Source organism: Taudactylus pleione, unplaced genomic scaffold, assembly GCF_031769625.1.
Source record: "Taudactylus pleione unplaced genomic scaffold, aTauple2 ptg000546l, whole genome shotgun sequence".
NCBI lineage: Eukaryota > Metazoa > Chordata > Amphibia > Anura > Myobatrachidae > Taudactylus > Taudactylus pleione.
Window position 1 is genome coordinate 2323711 of NW_028284948.1, and position 18639 is coordinate 2342349.

The following is an 18639-nucleotide window of genomic DNA, read 5'->3' on the forward strand; positions in this document are numbered from 1 at the left end:
ACACCGTATGGTGTGTACCCAGCTTTTGACACATTTAGTTGAAACTAAACACCTTTGGATTGAGGAAATGTATTTTACCCAAGGTTAAGGGCTTATACACATAGACATTAGGTATTCAGCACACTTTACTAAAGACTGTTAAATGCTGTTTAACTCTTATAGGCCAAAACAATATAAGAATGGACCGGTACTCACAAGTGTGTTTGGCTTTACATCAATTGCAATGTTGTCTGTAGCATTCACTCAGTAAAATATAACAGAGCTCCACGGGAGCACTCAATACTGTAAGTACATATTCTCTGGTGTTACATATGTGATATTTATGTATTATATATATCACAGCTGTACTCGAAGATATCAGTGAAACTGGCTGCATGGTAGAAACTAATAGCCGCAATTGTTTTGCTGCCCCCACTCACAAATGATGGCTGTACAAAGCTGTCATCTGAAGGCAAATATGTAGGAAAGAGTGTTTATGTGCTACCTTAAAGTGGACACACACTTCCACACCAGCTATTACAATTGCTAGTCTGCTAAATTAAGGATCTGTCACCCACACTTCAAGTGTTGTCCACATTGTAAGCTCATTCAGTAGAGATAGCTGAGAATACCCTTTATATGCACTGTTGAAAACTATGGAAAGTATGTAATTTTGACATTGGTTTTAAAAGGTGTTGTTTTCCAATTCTTATGTGTGGCTTTATATTACTGGTGTAATAGAAGAGAATTAACAGAGGAAATTATAATTTTTCTTAACATTGATATTTATGTCCTTGATACACTATATAAAGCATTATTGTTTTCCAAGACATAATATGAGTGATCTATCCCATAAGTGCTTCAGTAATATTTGAACTTTATTATTGTCTTTGATTGAGATTACTAATGGTCCCTTTTAATAATTGTTACTTATTTTTTCTCACAAAAGTGAGAAAAAGGAGTGTAGCTTTCATTTCCAATGCTTCTCTGGCTCATTATGGAGTACTTGCAATCTGCTGTTTTTTATAGTACACACCACAGAATTCAGAAGTAAATGGCTTCAAAATGGCACCACTGCACAAAATGGTCGCCAGGATGTTCATACTTTAACAATGTTCATATTAAAGTGTGACCATTTTTTTCCCATTTCTGTAGAAACACATTCAACATAAGAGAAAAAATAAATGTTATAAAAAGTATAAAATGAAAAAAGTGATGTAAATGATATGGAAAAAAGCAGAAGTAAAAAGTGGTAAGAAAATACAGTAAATGAAGAACAGTATTTTAAAAGACGAGCGAGGGACCCTGGGTGGAATGCAGGTTATGTTGAACTTCAAACATCACCATCCGTCTTAATGATGTGAAAAAGCGTGACATTGAAGAGCACCTGGTGTCCATTGTTCCAGGCATAGAGGGCACGATCCCGGGCATTGTAATCCAGCATGGATATGTGAAAGTACTGATTATGGAACGGTATGTCCATGTACTCATATGAAGAAGACTTGGTTGAGTATGAGTAGTAGACCTTGGCCCCAGTAAGGTGGTTGTTGGTGACATACAATGTGCCACAAATCATAAAGGACTCTCCGGCGCTCCTCTTGGGGTATCCAGTACTCCAGCTTTTAACCACTTCTAATGTGTCCTGTCGTAGCTGGCTGATAACAATATTGCCAGCATTCTGGTTGGTAGCATAAACAGCCCATAGACCAAACTCATCAGCCATCAGATCAATGTCAGAATAGCCACCCCATGTGTAAGGATAGACATTGTTGAAACCAGCGTTGTCCAAGCTACGCTGGGCCAGAATCTTCCCTATACCAAAGCTGTACTTAATGATGATGTTGCTCTGATACTTGTTGAAGAAAAGTGACCCATTGTAAACCAAGTGGCTGGTACCGGCCCATTTAACTGGTAAGGTGTAAGTCCTGGATTCAGCTCCAGTGACAAAATCTGCCAGTGACTTGTACTCTCGCACAATCTTGCTAGTTGTGAATCCTTCCATGTACCAAACCTGCAAATAAAAATAATGCAATGCTCATGCATTCAAGGGTATAATTATGTGTAATATATATTTCATCAATTTTATTAATCTATCCCCATGTACTGTATATATCCATCTATTTATCTATAGACAAAGCTATAGTCAACGTGGTCCAGGAACATGCTATGTGGCTTGGCAGCACAGGGATCCCTGTCATGTAAGAAAACATATCTTAAAGTATAAACTTGATATTGTTTCACATTGTATTTATCAGGGAGTCATATGAGTTGAGAAAATTACTATATATAATTCAGTCTAATGTGCCAGATGCTAATATTGGCATTAGGGACTCTGCCCTATCGGATACTGACAGGGTATGGAGCAGGCATTGTGGTTGGTATGACTTCATGATAGTGTTTAGGAGGCCCCATATTCATCAGTGCCATATTTAATATAGTATTGTTGCACTTCATGGTAGAATAATAATTCTTAGAATTCAAACATCCATTGGTAGATTACAGATTATGAATACGTACACGATTGTTTTTCTCAGAGGCTACAGGATCTGTCATCCAAGCTCCAAACCTTGGCCCAGATGCCTTCACTGTTACTGGTCCTGTAATCTTCATTAGTTTTCCACAAGCTAAAAGAAATGTAACATGATACGTATAAGAGGACATGAAGGAAAACCTAGACAATCAAAACAGTTCAAAATAATGCAACCACTCCAAATGTTTATCCATTTAGAACAGATGTTATTATGTTTTTGTCTGATATACAGCATCTTGATGAAAAAATAAATTATTTATTCATATTATATACAAATATGTGTCCTAAATCTCCTCTACATGTACTGCTATAATAACACAGTCAACAGTGCACATACTTTGCATTTGTAAATTTGTAATATAAAGCTAAATAACATTTTATATATCTTATATAGAACTGTTATATAGAAGATAGTGCTATATGTCTTCATTACTGGTGTAAGAAAATTTAACAAGTGGGAACCTAGATTTGATAGCACACGATCAACAAAAATGTACAGTATCTTTAAGAACTGGTTTTATTGAGGAACTATGGGACTATGAAACATAAAGGTTTTAAAATTATCTCACACATTAAGTAGTAAAAGCATTGCAAAATATATCAATATGTGGAAACCAAGTAGTCGTGCAACCAATCAGGAGTCTCTTTCATCACTCAGCCAATCATAGATAAAGCAACCCATTTAATTGACTACCTTGCTCATAAGTAGAAGGGCTCCTCAATTTTTAACATTATTTACAGCAGGAATAGCTTGTGAGCACAGAAGACAATGCACACCGACCACCTTCATTGCTCCAGGTTCTACTTTATGCACCCTAGAGCCGAAATAAGCCCAGGGAGCATGTGCTGCGATCCTCCCTCTCTCTGGGCCCTACCCTGGAGTATGGTCTCTAGGGAAAATTTTCAACAAGGAAACCACACCAATGTACATAAAAGGCAGAGGCTGGATTACTGTATATGGTCATCCCTCCTTTGTTGGTTCTTGCTGAGGTATTGGCAGTGAATGTACAGGGAAGAGTGTGTTGGTTCTCCTGGAGTGTTGGTAGTGAATGTGGGTTAGGGGGAGTGTGTGTGAGCGCTGCTGGGACTGTGGTGTGTGGATGGCACCAACAACTATCTCTCCTCCAGGCTCCTGGTATGAACTTACGCCCCAGATGGGGGCACTAATAATTATTTATATAACTGACAGTACAGTAACACAATATATTTATATAACTAACCAAGCTAATATTATGTATTAATTTATTTTAGAAAAGGGAAACACACTTGTATAGAATGAAGTCATGATCTAATGCATGCTGACATTTGTAGCACCACTACAACAGCTAGTATATTTGAACATTTTTACCCTGGTACCCATTGCCAAGTATCTCTACAGTATGAGTGGAGGCCAGATCGATTTTGTGCCTCTCTAGAGACTGGGAGCAATGTTGAGTAGTCCTGGCTAGATGATAATACAGGTTAAAAACTGTATTTTTTTGTTTAACCATGTGGTTTGGCCTAAATTGCCTGCACAAAGCCTGTGCGCAACTATGCCTTAAATCAGAAATCATATCTCATGTTTAAAATTTATGTGATAACAATTGTCTTGTTTAACATTCTATTGGACAGATGTGCATGCATGTAGGAGATGGCACATACCTTAGTTACACGGGCTGGCTGGCAAAGTTTAGCTGGGGGGGGCATGTACAAAGCACTGGCCCATGAGTGTCAGTCCTAATTTTTAACTATCAAGATGGTACTCCCTGTTCTACAGATATGTCATCAGAATTAAAAAAACAAATGCTTGATTCTTGAAATAAAGCATTTGTTTAATGCAACACTATACTTCCCAACAAAATTATCCCTGCTATTTACTAAACGTAATTCGCAGAGACAGCGTTAGTGATAACCGCTGTGCCAGAGAGTTACATCCCCGGCATATCAGAGGGGTCTTCGCATTTTGCTGCGAGAGAATGGGCCTAATGACACCTAGTCCTGCTCTCTTCTATTACCTGCAGCTCCTGCATAGTGAGTGTGTGCGTGTAATGTGTATCATATACATATATTGTCTGTGTGTGTGTAGACTGGCTTTTCTCTTACCTTTATGTTATTCTATGGGAACTGGATGGGGGCTCTGACTCTGGCTGCAGTTCCTTATGGCCCCTCTTCTTCTTCATGTGTAGGAAGCGGAGACAAGAACAAAGGAGGAGTAGGCTGGTATTGGAGGAAGATGAGGGATGCTGGGTAATCGGCATAAAAGGATAGCCAGGTACAGGAGAAATATCATAGGAGGAGGAGGGGTGCTTGGTATTAGAGGAGAAATGGGGACAGAACACAGGAGGAGTAGGCTGGTAATGAAGGAGGAGGAGGGGTGCTGGTAATAGGTATTAGAGGAGAACCAGGGATAGGATAAATTGGCTGGCATAGGAGGAAGAGGAGGGGTGCTGGGTATTAGAGGATAGATAGGGACAGGAGAAATAGGCTGGCATAGGAGGAGGGGTGCTTGCCTGGTATTAGAGGAGAGCCAGGATCAGGAGTAGTAGGTTGGAACAGGACAAGTAAGACAGGTACCACTCTCGTGTATTCAGGGCCATAGAGAATAGAAGGGGCGTGGCCTATTCACGGGAGCTGTGGCCACGTCCCCTCAGAAAAAAAGAAAAAGAAAATTTTTGCACAGTACAAATCTAGAGGAGGGAGGTGTGACCGTTCCCCCCACCCCCACCCCCACCCCCACACAGATGAGCGGAGTCAGACCCGGCCCCTCCAGCCCCACTTTTGGTGCCCCAGCATGTAATAGGGGTTGAGAGGAGCCAGGAGGAGTTGGGTGCCAAGTAAAGAGTGGGTGGGAATTGGAGAAGAGGGCAAGGTGCTGGGTATTATAGGTAGAGGGGAGCAGCCAGCGGGGACAGGAGAAAGCATGAGCCATGCATTAGAGGCAGTGAGGGGCATATCCTCTCAGGGGATGATGCTGAATGAGCAAGGCCGCTTCTGTCAGAAAGCAGGCAGAAGGGGAGAGAGCCGGCACATAAGGGGGTAGGGCCATGTGTCAGACTCTGCTCGATTCCCGCTAAGCACTGCCAAGCGCAGCCATTTCTGCAGGGACCAGCGGCCGGCCCTAAGTGCAGAAAATTGGACAGGCCCAGGGGGCATATGTCACCCTGCCCCCCGGCCCAGCCCGCCTCTGCTTAGTTATATATATTCTATCTATCTATCTATCGCAAACATTTGGGGATTGCCCCGTCATCAGGGAACAAAAGTGCATGTGCATATTATATATACAGTACATATATATATATATATATATATATATATACATACTGTATATATATATATATATATATGTGTAATTTCCAGTCTTTGAAACGCAATGTGTTCCAGTGCTCATCTCCTGAATAAAGATTATCTTGAAATGCATGATAGATGGGACTTGAGAGGTCAACAAAGCTTACACATCTGGGAGCAGCCATTAACTCTGGGATTGTGGAGTGATCACGTTTTCCCACCATAGTTACACTGTACATGCCTGATCCCGGTTTCCATCTGAGTATCCCTAAAGGGGATTACAGGCATACCTATACCTATTATAGGGTCATTATTAGGGGTGTGCATCGGCCGCTTTTCATGTTTTGTGTTTTGGTTTTGGATCTGGATCTTTCTTCGTGTTTTGGATCTGGATTGGTTTTGCCAAAACCACCCTTCCGTGTTTTGGGTTCTGGGTTTTTTTGTTTTGGATCTGTATTTTTTTTTAAAAAAGCATACAAACAGCTAAAATCACAGAATTTGTGTGTTTTTCTGCTCCTATGCTATTATTAACCTCAATAACCTTAATTTCCACTCATTTCCAGTCTATTCTGAACACCTCACACCTCACAATAGTGTTTTTATGTCCAAAAGGTTGTACCGAGGTAGCTGGATGACTATGCTAAGAGATACGAGTGGGCGGCACAAACACATGGTCCATCTAGGAGTGACACTGCAGTGGCAGACAGGATGGCAGTTTGAAAACTAGGCCCCAAACAGTACATAATTCAAAGAAAAAAAAGAGGTGCAAGATGGAATTGTCCTTGGGCCCTCCCACCCACCCTTATGTTGTATAAACAGGACATGCACACTTTAACAAACCAAACATTTCAGCGCCAGGGTCTGCCACACGACTGTGGCTGAAATGATTGGTTCGTTTGGGCCCCCACAAAACAAGCTGGCAATTAATCTGTCCCTGCACAAACTGGCTCTACGGAGGCAAGATGTCGTCCTCATCCACCAATTCCTCACCCTCTTCAGTGTTGTGTACATCCTCATCCTCACAGAGTATTAATTCTTCCCCACTGGAATCCACAACCACAGGTACCTCTGTATGTTCTGGAGGCTGGTCTCCCTGGAAGAGTTGATAATTCATTTTATGAACATCATCTTCTCCACATTTTGTGGAAGCAACCTCCTACGCCTTTCGCTCACAAGGTTCCCGGCTGCACTAAACACTCTTTCGGAGTACACACTGGAGGGGGGGCAACTCAGGTAAAATAGAGCCAGTTTGTACAGGGACCTCCAAATTGCCTCTTTTTCCTGCCAGTACAGGTACGGACTGTCTGACATGCCTACTTGGATGCTGTCACCGATATAATCCTTTAACAGACAGACGCATTCTTGTTGCTGCTGCTTTGAGGATGCAGGTGCGGCTACAGCCCACACAATTCACAAAGACAGAAAAAAAAGAAGAATTTTTTATTTTTTGTGGAGCGCACTTTGAGGGTTACACCACCCTTTAACAGACAGACGCACGCTTGTCGCTGCTGCTTTGAGGATGCAGGTGCGGCTACTGTGCATACATTTCACACACAAACACAGAAAAAAAGAAGATTATTTTATTTAGTTGGAGAGCACTTTGGGGGTAACACCACCCTTTAACAGACAGACGCATGCTTGTCGCTGCTGCTTTGAGGATGCTGGTGCGGCTACAGCCCACACAATTCACAAAGTCAGAAAAAAAAAAAATATATATATTTTTTGTGAAGCGCACTTTGAGGGTTACACCACCCTTTAACAGACAGACGCACGCTTGTCGCTGCTGCTTTGAGGATGCTGGTGCGGCTACAGCCCACACAATTCACAAAGACAGAAAAAAAAAGAATTTTTTATTTTTTGCCGAGCGCACTTTGAGGGTTACACCAGCCTTTAACAGACAGAAGCACGCTTGTCGATGCTGCTTTGAGGATGCAGGTGTGGCTACTGCGTATACATTTCACACACAAACACAGAAAAAAAGAAGATTATTTTATTTTGTTGGAGCGCGCTTTGGGGGTAACACCACCATTTAACAGACAGACGCACGCTTGTCGCTGCTGCTTTGAGGACAGTATCATATGCAGTGACAGTAGACTTGTCAGAAATTGTTGGCATGTCCCTCAGTCCGGACCAGATGTCCAATCCGGCCCTTGACTTATGACACAGGCGCACGCTTGGCGCTGATACTGTGTTGATGCACGTGCGGCTACATTGCACACAAGTCACAAACACAGAAAAAAAAATGTTTTTTATTTTTTGGAGCACTTTGGGGCTTACACCACCCTTTAACAGACTTATGGGAAACAGGCGCACGCTTGGCGCTGCTCCTTTGTTGATGCACGTGCAGCCACAGTGCACACAATTCACAAAGACAGAAAAAAAAGAATTTTTTTATTGTTTGTGGAGCGCACTTTGAGGGTTACACCACCCTTTAACAGACAGACGCATGCTTGTCGCTGCTGCTTTAAGGATGCAGGTGCGGCTACAGCCCACACATTTCACAAAGATAGAAAAAAAAGAAGATTTTTTTTATTGTTTGTGGAGCGCACTTTGAGGGTTACACCACCCTTTAACAGACAGACGCATGCTTGTCGCTGCTGCTTTAAGGATGCAGGTGCGGCTACAGCCCACACATTTCACAAAGACAGAAAAAAAAAGATTTTTTTTATTGATTGTGGAGTGCACTTTGAGGGTTACACCACCCTTTAACAGACAGACGCACGCTTGTCGCTGCTGCTTTAAGGATGCAGGTGCGGCTACAGCCCACACATTTCATAAAGACAGAAAAAAAGAAGAATTTTTTTATTGTTTGTGGAGCGCACTTTGAGGGTTACACCACCCTTTAACAGACAGAAGCACGCTTGTCGCTGCTGCTTTAAGGATGCAGGTGCGGCTACAGCCCACACATTTCACAAAGACAGAAAAAAAAAGAAGATTTTTGTTATTGTTTGTAGAGCGCACTTTGAGGGTTACACCACCCTTTAACAGACAGATGGACGCTTGTCGCTGCTGCTTTGAGGATGCAGGTGGAATCTAGACGGGATTTGGAACCAGGGACACACTACCTCCATCAATTGTCTAAATCCCACTGCACTAATGGCGGATACCGGACGCACGTCTAACACCAACATAGCAGTCAAGGCCTCATTTATATGTTTTGCTTCAGGATGACTGCTGTCGTACTTCATCCTCCTCGCTAAGGACTGTTGGAAGGTCAATTGTTTAGTAAAAGTAGTGGTGTTCCTACTTCCTCTCTTGGATGATGAACGGCTCCCAGCAGCAGCAACAGCAGCAGCGGCAGCAGGAGGTGTAGCAATGCAGGATCCTCTGGAGGTATCCCGGATAGGAGAGTCAGTCATGCCAGTGACATGGCCTGCAGGACTACTTCCGATCCTGACTAAGGAGGAAATTGACGAGGAAAGAGTTGATGGTGTGGTTTGCAGGCGCTTGAATACAACAGGACAACGGGATTTAGGTGTCCCTGGACTGCTTACGGTCTTAGCCAAAGTTTCTGAACTTGACAATAACTTTTTATGAACGCGCTGCAGGTGCCGTATAAGGGAGGATGTTCCTAAGTGGTTAACGTCCCTACCCCTACTTATTTCACCTTTACATATGGTACATATGGCAAGACAGTTGTTGTCTGGATAGAAATATTGCCAGACCAAAGAGGTGGAATGTTTGGTTTTCTGCCCAGGCATGACCGTGATGGGCTTTTTCATCCCACGGACAACAATTGTCTCCCCCGGAGCCTGATTTAAACAAACCACATCACCATCAGAATCCTCCTCGCCAACTCCTCAGCGCCAGCTACACCAGTATCCTCATCCTGTTGTACTTCAACAGTGACATCTTCAATTTGCATATCAGCAAGTGGACTGTGGGTGCTCCTTTCAGCACTTGCAGAGGGCGTGCAAATGGTGGAAAGAGCCACCTCTTCCCGTCCAGTGCTGGGAAGGTCAGGCATCGCAACTGCCACCACACTTGGACTCTCCTTGGGGATTTGTGATGTCTTCTTAGAACGCATAGTTCTTTGCTGTGCTTTTGCCAGCTTAACTCATTTGATTTTTTTAGCGGGAGGAGGGCTTCCATCGTCATGTGAAGCCGAACCACTAGTCATGAACATACTAGTCATACTAGTATGACACACACTAGTCATAGGGAAAGACCTTAGCCGTTCCTTGCCACTCCGTGTCATAAATGGCATATTGGCAAGTTTACGTTTCTCTTCAGATGATTTAAATGTTTTTTTTAAGGTCATTTTCCTGAACTTTGTCATTTGGGATTGTATGTGGCCTCTACTATGACATTGGGCATCGGCCTTGACTGACGACGTTGATGGCATGTTATCGTCTATGTCATGACTAGTGGCAGCAGCTTCAGCACTAGGAGGAAGTGGTTCTTGATCTTTCCCTATTTTATTTTTATCGGAGACTGTTTGGTCCTCCATTTATGTTATATCGATTTGATATATACGTGCAGCTAAGGCGCACACAAACACAGAAAATATTTTTTTATTTTTGCTGGAGAGTAGTGCACTTTGTGGGTTATACCACCCTTTAAGAAATGAGCCAGCCGGCTCTTTACTTATGGGACACAGGCGCACGCTTGGCGCTGCTCCTTTGTTGATACACGTGCAGCCACAGTGCACACAATTCACAAACACAGAAAATATTTTTTTATTTTGTTTGGAGTGTACTTTGGGGGTTACAGCACCCTTTAATGGTCAAGCCAGCTGGCCCTTTACTTATGACACAGGCGCACGCTTGGCACTACTTTGTTGATGCACGTGCGGCTACTGCGCACACAATTCACAAACACAGAAAATATTTTTTAATTTGGTTTGGAGTGTACTTTGGGGGTTACAGCACCCTTTAATGGTCAAGCCAGCCGGCCCTTTACTTATGACACAGGCGCACGCTTGGCACTACTTTGTTGATGCACGTGCGGCTACTGCGCACACAATTCACAAACACTGAAAATATTTTTTTATTTGGTTTGGAGTGTACTTTGGGGGTTACAGCACCCTTTAACGGTCAAGCCAGCCGGCCCTTTACTTATGACACAGGCGCACGCTTGGCACTACTTTGTTGATGCACGTGCGGCTACTGCGCACACAATTCACAAACACAGAAAATATTTTTTTATTTGGTTTGGAGTGTACTTTGGGGGTTACAGCACCCTTTAATGGTCAAGCCAGCCAGCCCTTTACTTATGACACAGGCGCACGCTTGGTACTACTTTGTTGATGCACGTGCGGCTACTGCGCACACAATTCACAAACACAGAAAATATATATTTTTTTTGTTTGGAGTGTACTTTGGGGGTTACAGCACCCTTTAATGGACAAGCCAGCTGGCCCTTTGCTAATGGGACACAGGCGCACGCTTGGCGCTGCTCCTTTGTTGATGCACATGCAGCCACAGTGAACACAATTCACAAACACAGAAAAAATATTTTTTTTTTAGCACTTGGGGGGAGCACCCCTGACGGACAGAGCACCCCCTGGACAACACTACAGCACCCCTTTAGGACTGGGACACTGCACAGGACTTTGGAGTGGACACAGCCCCTATGGACAACTGACTGCACAACACAGTCCAGCCAGCCCCTATGGACTTTGAAGTAGTGGACACAGGCCCTCATTCAGAGCCGTACGCTATTTGTGGTCGCTCGTTTAAAAACAAGGGGTGGCTATTCAAATGATCCGTACGCACATTGCAGTCTGTTCACACCTCTAAGTCTGAACGAGCGAGCAAAACATACGCTCGTTTATTTGTTATAAACGCCCCCTGGCCGCTCGCATCCTACGTCATGTCCGCTATTTATTAGATTAATCGAGTACATCGACCAGCGTATGAACTGCTCGCTATTCTTGTGGTTGGTGTTTGCTACCACAAATTTGCGAGCAGTTCTGGCTATAAAATAACCCAGTGACGTGGTCAATGACGCGGCTGTTTTAAATATGCACACCCATAAAACGCCCGTTTTGACCTTTAAGCACGCCTGCGTTCGGATCTCCACTCCCCATTTTCAAGCACCTTCCCCTGTTACCACCCACATACGCCTCATTCTGTCACTCAAAATAGCAGACACTCGCTATATTGCGTACCAACAATTTTCGGCCGCACTGACTGGTTCGCGCATGCGTACTAAAAAGCGTACGCATGCGCAGATGTGCAAACATCGCTCGGAACGAGCGTACTGCCGCTAACGAGCGGCTCTGAATGAGGGCCACAGCCCCTATGGACAACAGCAGCACAGCACAACACAGCCAGCCCCTGTGGACTTTGAAGTATTGGACACAGCCCCTATGGACAACAGCAGCACAGCGCAGCACAGCACAACACTACTCTGCACTACACTACACTACACAGCCCAGCCAGCCCTAACTCCCACCCTCCCTCTTCACTGTCCACAGCCAAGTGAGAAAATGGCTCCGACGCGGGTACCTTATATAGGATCCAAAACCCGCGAGACCCGGAAGGCGGGATGATGACGTTTTGCCTTGAGTCAGGCGGGAAAAGTCGAGCCTGACTCGGATCGGCCTCGGATCAGGAGGGCTCGGGGGGGTTCAGATTTCAGAATTCCGAACCCGCTCACCCCTAGTAATTATAATTTAGAAGAGTTATTTAACTGAGAGAAAGGAATAAAAAACCCCTAGTGGCTGAAGTCTGCCACTTATTGTGGATGAGAAAATATTTTTAAAATATTAAACTATGCACTTTAAAAATGTTTAGGTGTTTTATGTGCTAATTGAGGAAACATCGTTATAAGAAAGATTGCCAGATCAAGATCACACCCCAACCTTAAAGACGTGGAATATTTTAGGCAGCAAGTGAACAGTCATTATTTGAAGTGGATCTGTTCGAAGCAGGAAAAATGGGCAAGTGTAATGATCTGAGTGACTTTGACAAGGGCTAAATTCTGATGGCAATATCACTGGGTAAGCCCTTCTGCAAAGTGGCAGGTCTTGTGGGTTGTACCCGATATGCAGTGGTTAGTACCGACCAAAAGTGGTCCAAGAAAGGACAACTGGTGAATCGCTCACAGGGTCATGGGCACTCAAAGCTCACTAATGCATGTAAGGAGCAGAGGCTAGCCCATCTGGTCCTATTCTACAGAAGAGCTATTGTAGCACAAATTGCTGAAAAAAATAATGCTCGCTATGATAGAAATGTGTCTGAACACAGTGCATTGCAGCTTGCTGCATATATGGGTCTGTGTAGCCACAGATAGGTTAGAGTGCCCAAGTTGACCCCTCTCAACGGAATTGGTACGTAATGCCGGCGGCTGTTTAGCCACCGGATCAAATACCGACAGTGGCAGCCCGATGGGTCGGAATCCCGACAACATCAGGAAAGTACTCTATCCCCTCTCCCCCCTAACCCTATCCATCCCTTAGGGGTGCCTAACCCTAACCTCCCCACTTAGTGTCTAACCCTAACCTCCCCCTATTAGTGCCAAAAACTAACCCCCCTCCCCGCACCCTAAACCTAACCCTTCCAGGGGGGTGCCAAACCCTAACCCCCCCTAGTGGTGCCTAAACCTATCCCCCCCTTTCCCTACCCTAACCTTAACCCTCCTGGGGGGGTGACTAACCCTAAGTCCCCCTGGGGGTCCCTAACACTAAGCCTCCCTGCCCGCTACTACATGCTAAGACACCCGACTTAGCATCATTTGGTAAGCCGGGTGTCAGGATTTAGTAGTGGGGCTAATGATAGGCTTTGAGATTTCGATGCCTGTCTTTAGTCCCATATCGGGATGTGGCTGTCAGGATATTGGCAGGCGGGATAACGTTCACCGGTATCCTAAGTAAATCCCCTATCCACATCTAAAAACACCTACATGTGAGCATCAGAACTGGACCATGGATTAATGGAATAATGGTGGCCTGGTATGATGTATTACGTTTTATTTTACATCATGTGGAAGGGCGGATGCATGTGCAGTGAAGGTATTGTGATCCTCTGGATAATGTTCTGCTGGGAAACCTTGTATCCTGGAATTCATGCTAATTTTACGTATCACCCATCTAAACATTGTTGCATACCAAGTACACCATTTCATAGCAATGGTATTCCCTGATGGCAGTGGCTTCTATCAGCAGGATAATGCACCCTGACACACTGCAAATATAGTTCAGGAATGGTTTGAGGAACATGATAAAGGGTTCAAGATGTTGGCTTGGCCTCCAAATTCCCCAGATTTCAATCCAACTGATCATCTGTGGAATGTGCTGGAAAACAAGCCATGGAGGTCCCACCTCGCAACTTACAGGATTTAAAAGATCTGCTGCCAATGTCTTGGTGCAAGATACCACAGAAATCCTTCAGAGGTCTTGTGGAGTCCATGCCTTGACTGGGCTGGTCTAAGCTGTTTGACCTACACAATCTTAGGCTGGTGGTTTTAAGGGTATGGCTAATTGGTGTATATCAACAGACAGTTGATTACAGTTTGTCCATTTCCCCACATAAGCACATAAGAAAATACAATATACAAGACAATACTAATTTTCTTGGTGACTGATTTAATTTATCCTTGGAGACTCCCCATGGTGCTCCATGAACACTCATGCATCTTAATATAGCAGCACAAGATTGTGATAAATACAGTAGCATCTTTTCATTAAAATATTATTCTGGACCTAATTAAAATTACATTTGCAAAATGAGAAAATAAATACTTTCATGCCCATCCTAATTTCTATGAAAATATTTTCTACGTTTTGCAGTAAAAATAGATATTTAGAAAATATATGTACGAAGCGACCTCCAATAACTATTACACACTTAAGCTCCTGCAGAGGAGGACATTTAACCAGGCATGTCTGCACCATTAGACAGGGCTTCTGCTTCCTTTGGGACTTTTGCTAATACTTCAACAATGACGTCAGAGTTTTTAATGCAATTTCATAGAAGGACAACCATAACTAAACTGTTCAATGGAGACAATACATTAACTGCTCAGCCATGTGTCACTTTACACTTTTCTTTATGTTAAAAGGAAAATAGTATCAGGAGATTGATGTTTAGAAACAAAGGAGGGGAAATTGTATCAAAGTGCATTTTGAGTATACATTATAAAGGGGCTTGATTTATGGTTCATTGACAGCATAACGTCACCATGTTCTGTATGTCGAGATTCAGAATGTCGACATGTTCAGAATGTTGACACTGGCATAATGTCTACACTGTCAGAATGTTGACATTGTCAATGTCAACCGCTAGAATGTTGCACAGTATTTTAGAGTTATGGTTAGGCATCAGTTAAGGTTAGGCTCTAATTAGGGTTAGGGTTACATTAGGGTTAGGCTGCAATTATGGTTAGGCTTAGGGTAAGATTAAATGGAATGTTCCTGTTGTTGACATAGTGAATGTCGAAATTTTGTCAGTATCCAGGGTCATCGAGAGCTGACAAGGGCCTGGGTACTGGAGGGGGGGGGGCATGGCCATATACATTACAATGGGGGATGATATTGTCCTCCTATTGGCACCGCTGTCACTGTTGACATTGTGAATGTCACATTTGACAGAGTGATATTCTATACATTTCAATATCCTGAATGTCGATGAAATATACCACATAAATGATATATAATTGATTGTTTCAGTATAAATATCTAACACTTCATACCTGTCAGTGGCAGCAGCCTCTCTCACCAGCCCAGTACACACTGCTGTGTGCTGGACTGCTGAGGGTCCAGGGAGGTTGCTACCACAGAGCAGTAGCAGTCTCTCTATGACTGCTGTGTGAAGGGGAGCAATCACACTGAACATCTCCCCCACCCCATTGGATCTGTCCCTGGCTAAGGGGTACATGGCATCTTGCCTTTGGAGTGTGTGGGCCACTTTGCCGCATACTATTTGCCCACAAACCCTCCAGTACCGAGGCCTGTCCCTGATCTCTATGTCCATGGTGGTGAATCTTGGCCATTCACCTGTATAGACCTCCAGAAAATGTGCAGCTCTGTGACTTTAATAATGTATTTAATGACTCCAAGTAACCAGCATCAGCGGGCAGCATGTGTATGCTTAACTGTCATCGTGGCGTGTGTACTGTAGTGACACAGTGCACTGTGACTGGATCGGCGCCAGGCTTCCCAGTGCCCAATGCCGGTCCTGTACTCCACAGCTGACTCCCTTCCATCTCCCTGAGCGCTTACCCAATAGTGCCAGGTGGAGGGTGGGAGGCGGGGGGGCTCAGGCTGTGTATTTACACACACATCACCACCAGCGTGGCGGCGATGTGTGTTAATCAGCAGCCAATGAGAGTCAGACAGACTCTCATTGACTGCCGCAGCTTCCACTACAAGAGCCGGGCTGGAGCTCACTCATGAACTCCGCCTTCCGGCTCCTGCAGTGGGCAATGGGAGAGACTTCATGACGTCTCTCCCATAATGCAGAGCGCGCCGTCCCGGGAGGACACAGAGCGTGGATTCAGGTAAGGGTATTTTTTTTCTTTTATTTACTTCTGTGTTTGTCGGGGACAGGACGGAGACTACTGCTGGGGGCACTGCATCTGGGGGTGTGGACTGGGGGTGTGGACTAGTACTGGTGGCACTACTAAGGGGTACTTCTACTAGGGGCACTACTGGGGGTACCTCTACTGGGGACACTACTGGGGGGTACCTCTACTTGGGGCACTGCATCGGGGGGAAATTCTACTATGGGGGCACTATTGGGGGGGACCTCTACTGTGGACACTACTGGGAGTCCTCTACTGGGGGCACTCCTGGGGGGTACCTGTATGGGGGCACTGCATGGGGAGTGGACTATTACTATGGGGGCACTACTGGGGGGAACTCTACTGTGGGCAGTACTGGGGGGTACCTCTACTGGGGGCACTACTGGAGGGTACCTATACTGAGGCACTGCATTGGGGGGTGGACTACTACTATGGGGGCACTACTTGGGGGGACCTCTACATTGGGCACTGCTGAGGGGTCTACTGGGGGCACTACTGGAGGACTACTACTGGAGGCACTGCTGGGGGGGGACCTCTACTGGGGACAGTGCTGGAGGGGACCTCTACTGGGGGGAATACTACTGGGGGCACTGCTTTGGGGGACCACTACATGGGGCTCTGCATAAGGGGGATCACTACTCGGGGCACTGTATAAGGGGCACAACTGGAGGCCTGCTTAAGGGGGACCACTACTGGGGGCACTGTATAAGCGGCACTACTGGGGGCCTGCATAAGGGGGATCACTACTGGAGGCACTGTATAAGGGGAACTAATGGGGGGCTGCATAAGCGGGACCACTGCTGAAGGCATTGCATACTGGAGGTACTGTATAAGGGGGCTGTATAAGGGGCACTGCATTAAAGTGCATAAGGAATGTTCAGAGTGATGATAGGGGTGTGTCATGTTGACATGCCCATTATTTGTGACCACGCCCATTTTCATTGCGCGCGCCTAAGGCATGCACATGGGGGCTGGGGCTCCATTTTAAAATTTGCCCTGGGCTCCAAATACCCTAGTTACACCTCTGCCATCTGGACTTAAGAATGGATATTCCTAAAACCTGGACTGTAATGGTGGAGTTTGGGAACCTCTGCTTTTGGACAGTTTAAATGCAAAAATCTTAACATGTAATACACATGACACATTTAAGAAAACACAGGGGAAGTGCCACAGCCATATTCTTGACAAAAGTGATCCCAGGTAAAGTTGATCATTATTGTGAACTACCGTGTACCACACTCCTCTCATGCTCTAATTATTAAATACTATGCATTTTGTTTGAAAAAATGTCATGAAAAAACACTCTAATATCCCTTTTTTTTGGGGGGGGGCATTGTCTCTGGAAAAATGGTTTTGAATTATTCCTTAGGAACATCTAAGCTATTATGGTCAGTATAACACTGATTGGCTAGAGGTAAATTCACAGTAGGGGTTCCCATATAAAGGTCTTACATATATTAAGCTTGTACACCATTAATTATATGAGCTTGGTTGATGCCTACATATGAAAATTTTGATATACTGTAGTGGCACAAGTTGTGGTGTTTACTTGTATATATTTGTATATTTGAATTTACATTTTTATTAAAATGTTTAGTATACAAAAATGAAGACATGATGTGATTCTGCCTTAGTGACTGTTAATTATTATTACTATTATTATTATTATTATTATTACTATATTTTAGGTAGGTGTGATTAGTACTGGTTTTATTTATTATTATGCTATTGTAATGCTATTGTTATACACTGACCTATTTACACCTTCCCATTCTCCCCTTGCAGCACTTTTGCTGACCCATCATCTCTACCTGCATGGTACTTCAGTGGCTTGATTAAAAAATTGTTTCCCTTTAGTCAAAAGCCAGCCACTACGGATGGGAGCCATGGCATAGATTTGTTTCCCAGAATGTCTAACATTTCTGAGAGCTCAAGACCTCAAATATTACTCATCTTTAATTTATTAATACTAGATGCTTTATCCCTCATTTAACTTGAGACAACACCATATTTATAATTTATTAAAGCAACCAATCATCTCACAAGTCACTTTTCTAGTGAACAGTGAAAGACACCCTGAAGATTCAGTGGTGTCTGGTTAGGGTATACAGAAAAATATATGAACAGAACATATTAGAAAAGTATTGTCTTACTCAGTTTTTTCATGCATTCTCTGAGACGAGTCTCTAGTCCTAAAACCCTCTGGTGCAGTTCTTCATAGTCAAATGCTCCAATCTCTTGTTGAATGCTGGTGAGAATTCCAGTTAGATTTCTGATCTCTTCCTTGAACTGTGTAATGAGACGAGCATCTGTCTTATACTGCTCCAAAACAGGGATTAGTGGCTGCAGCTCATCCATCTTCTCTTTGAGATCCTTTAAGGAAGAGATTATTTGCAATG

The 18639-nt window shown here is 44.1% G+C and overlaps 1 protein-coding gene across 1 annotated transcript in view; it reads right to left on the reverse strand.

Moving 5' to 3' along the window:
- Positions 1 to 679: 679 nt before the first annotated feature.
- The window catches only part of OLFM3 (olfactomedin 3), a 225868-nt gene continuing 207908 nt past the window's right edge, over positions 680 to 18639 (reverse strand). Inside the window, exons 4-6 of the mRNA XM_088451313.1 lie at positions 18394 to 18613; positions 2497 to 2603; positions 680 to 1990 (exon numbers count right to left, since the gene is read on the reverse strand). Of these exons, the coding sequence (XP_088307439.1) occupies positions 1313 to 1990; positions 2497 to 2603; positions 18394 to 18613 (1005 nt within the window). The 3' untranslated portion in view covers positions 680 to 1312. The remainder of the gene's footprint in view (positions 1991 to 2496; positions 2604 to 18393; positions 18614 to 18639) is intronic.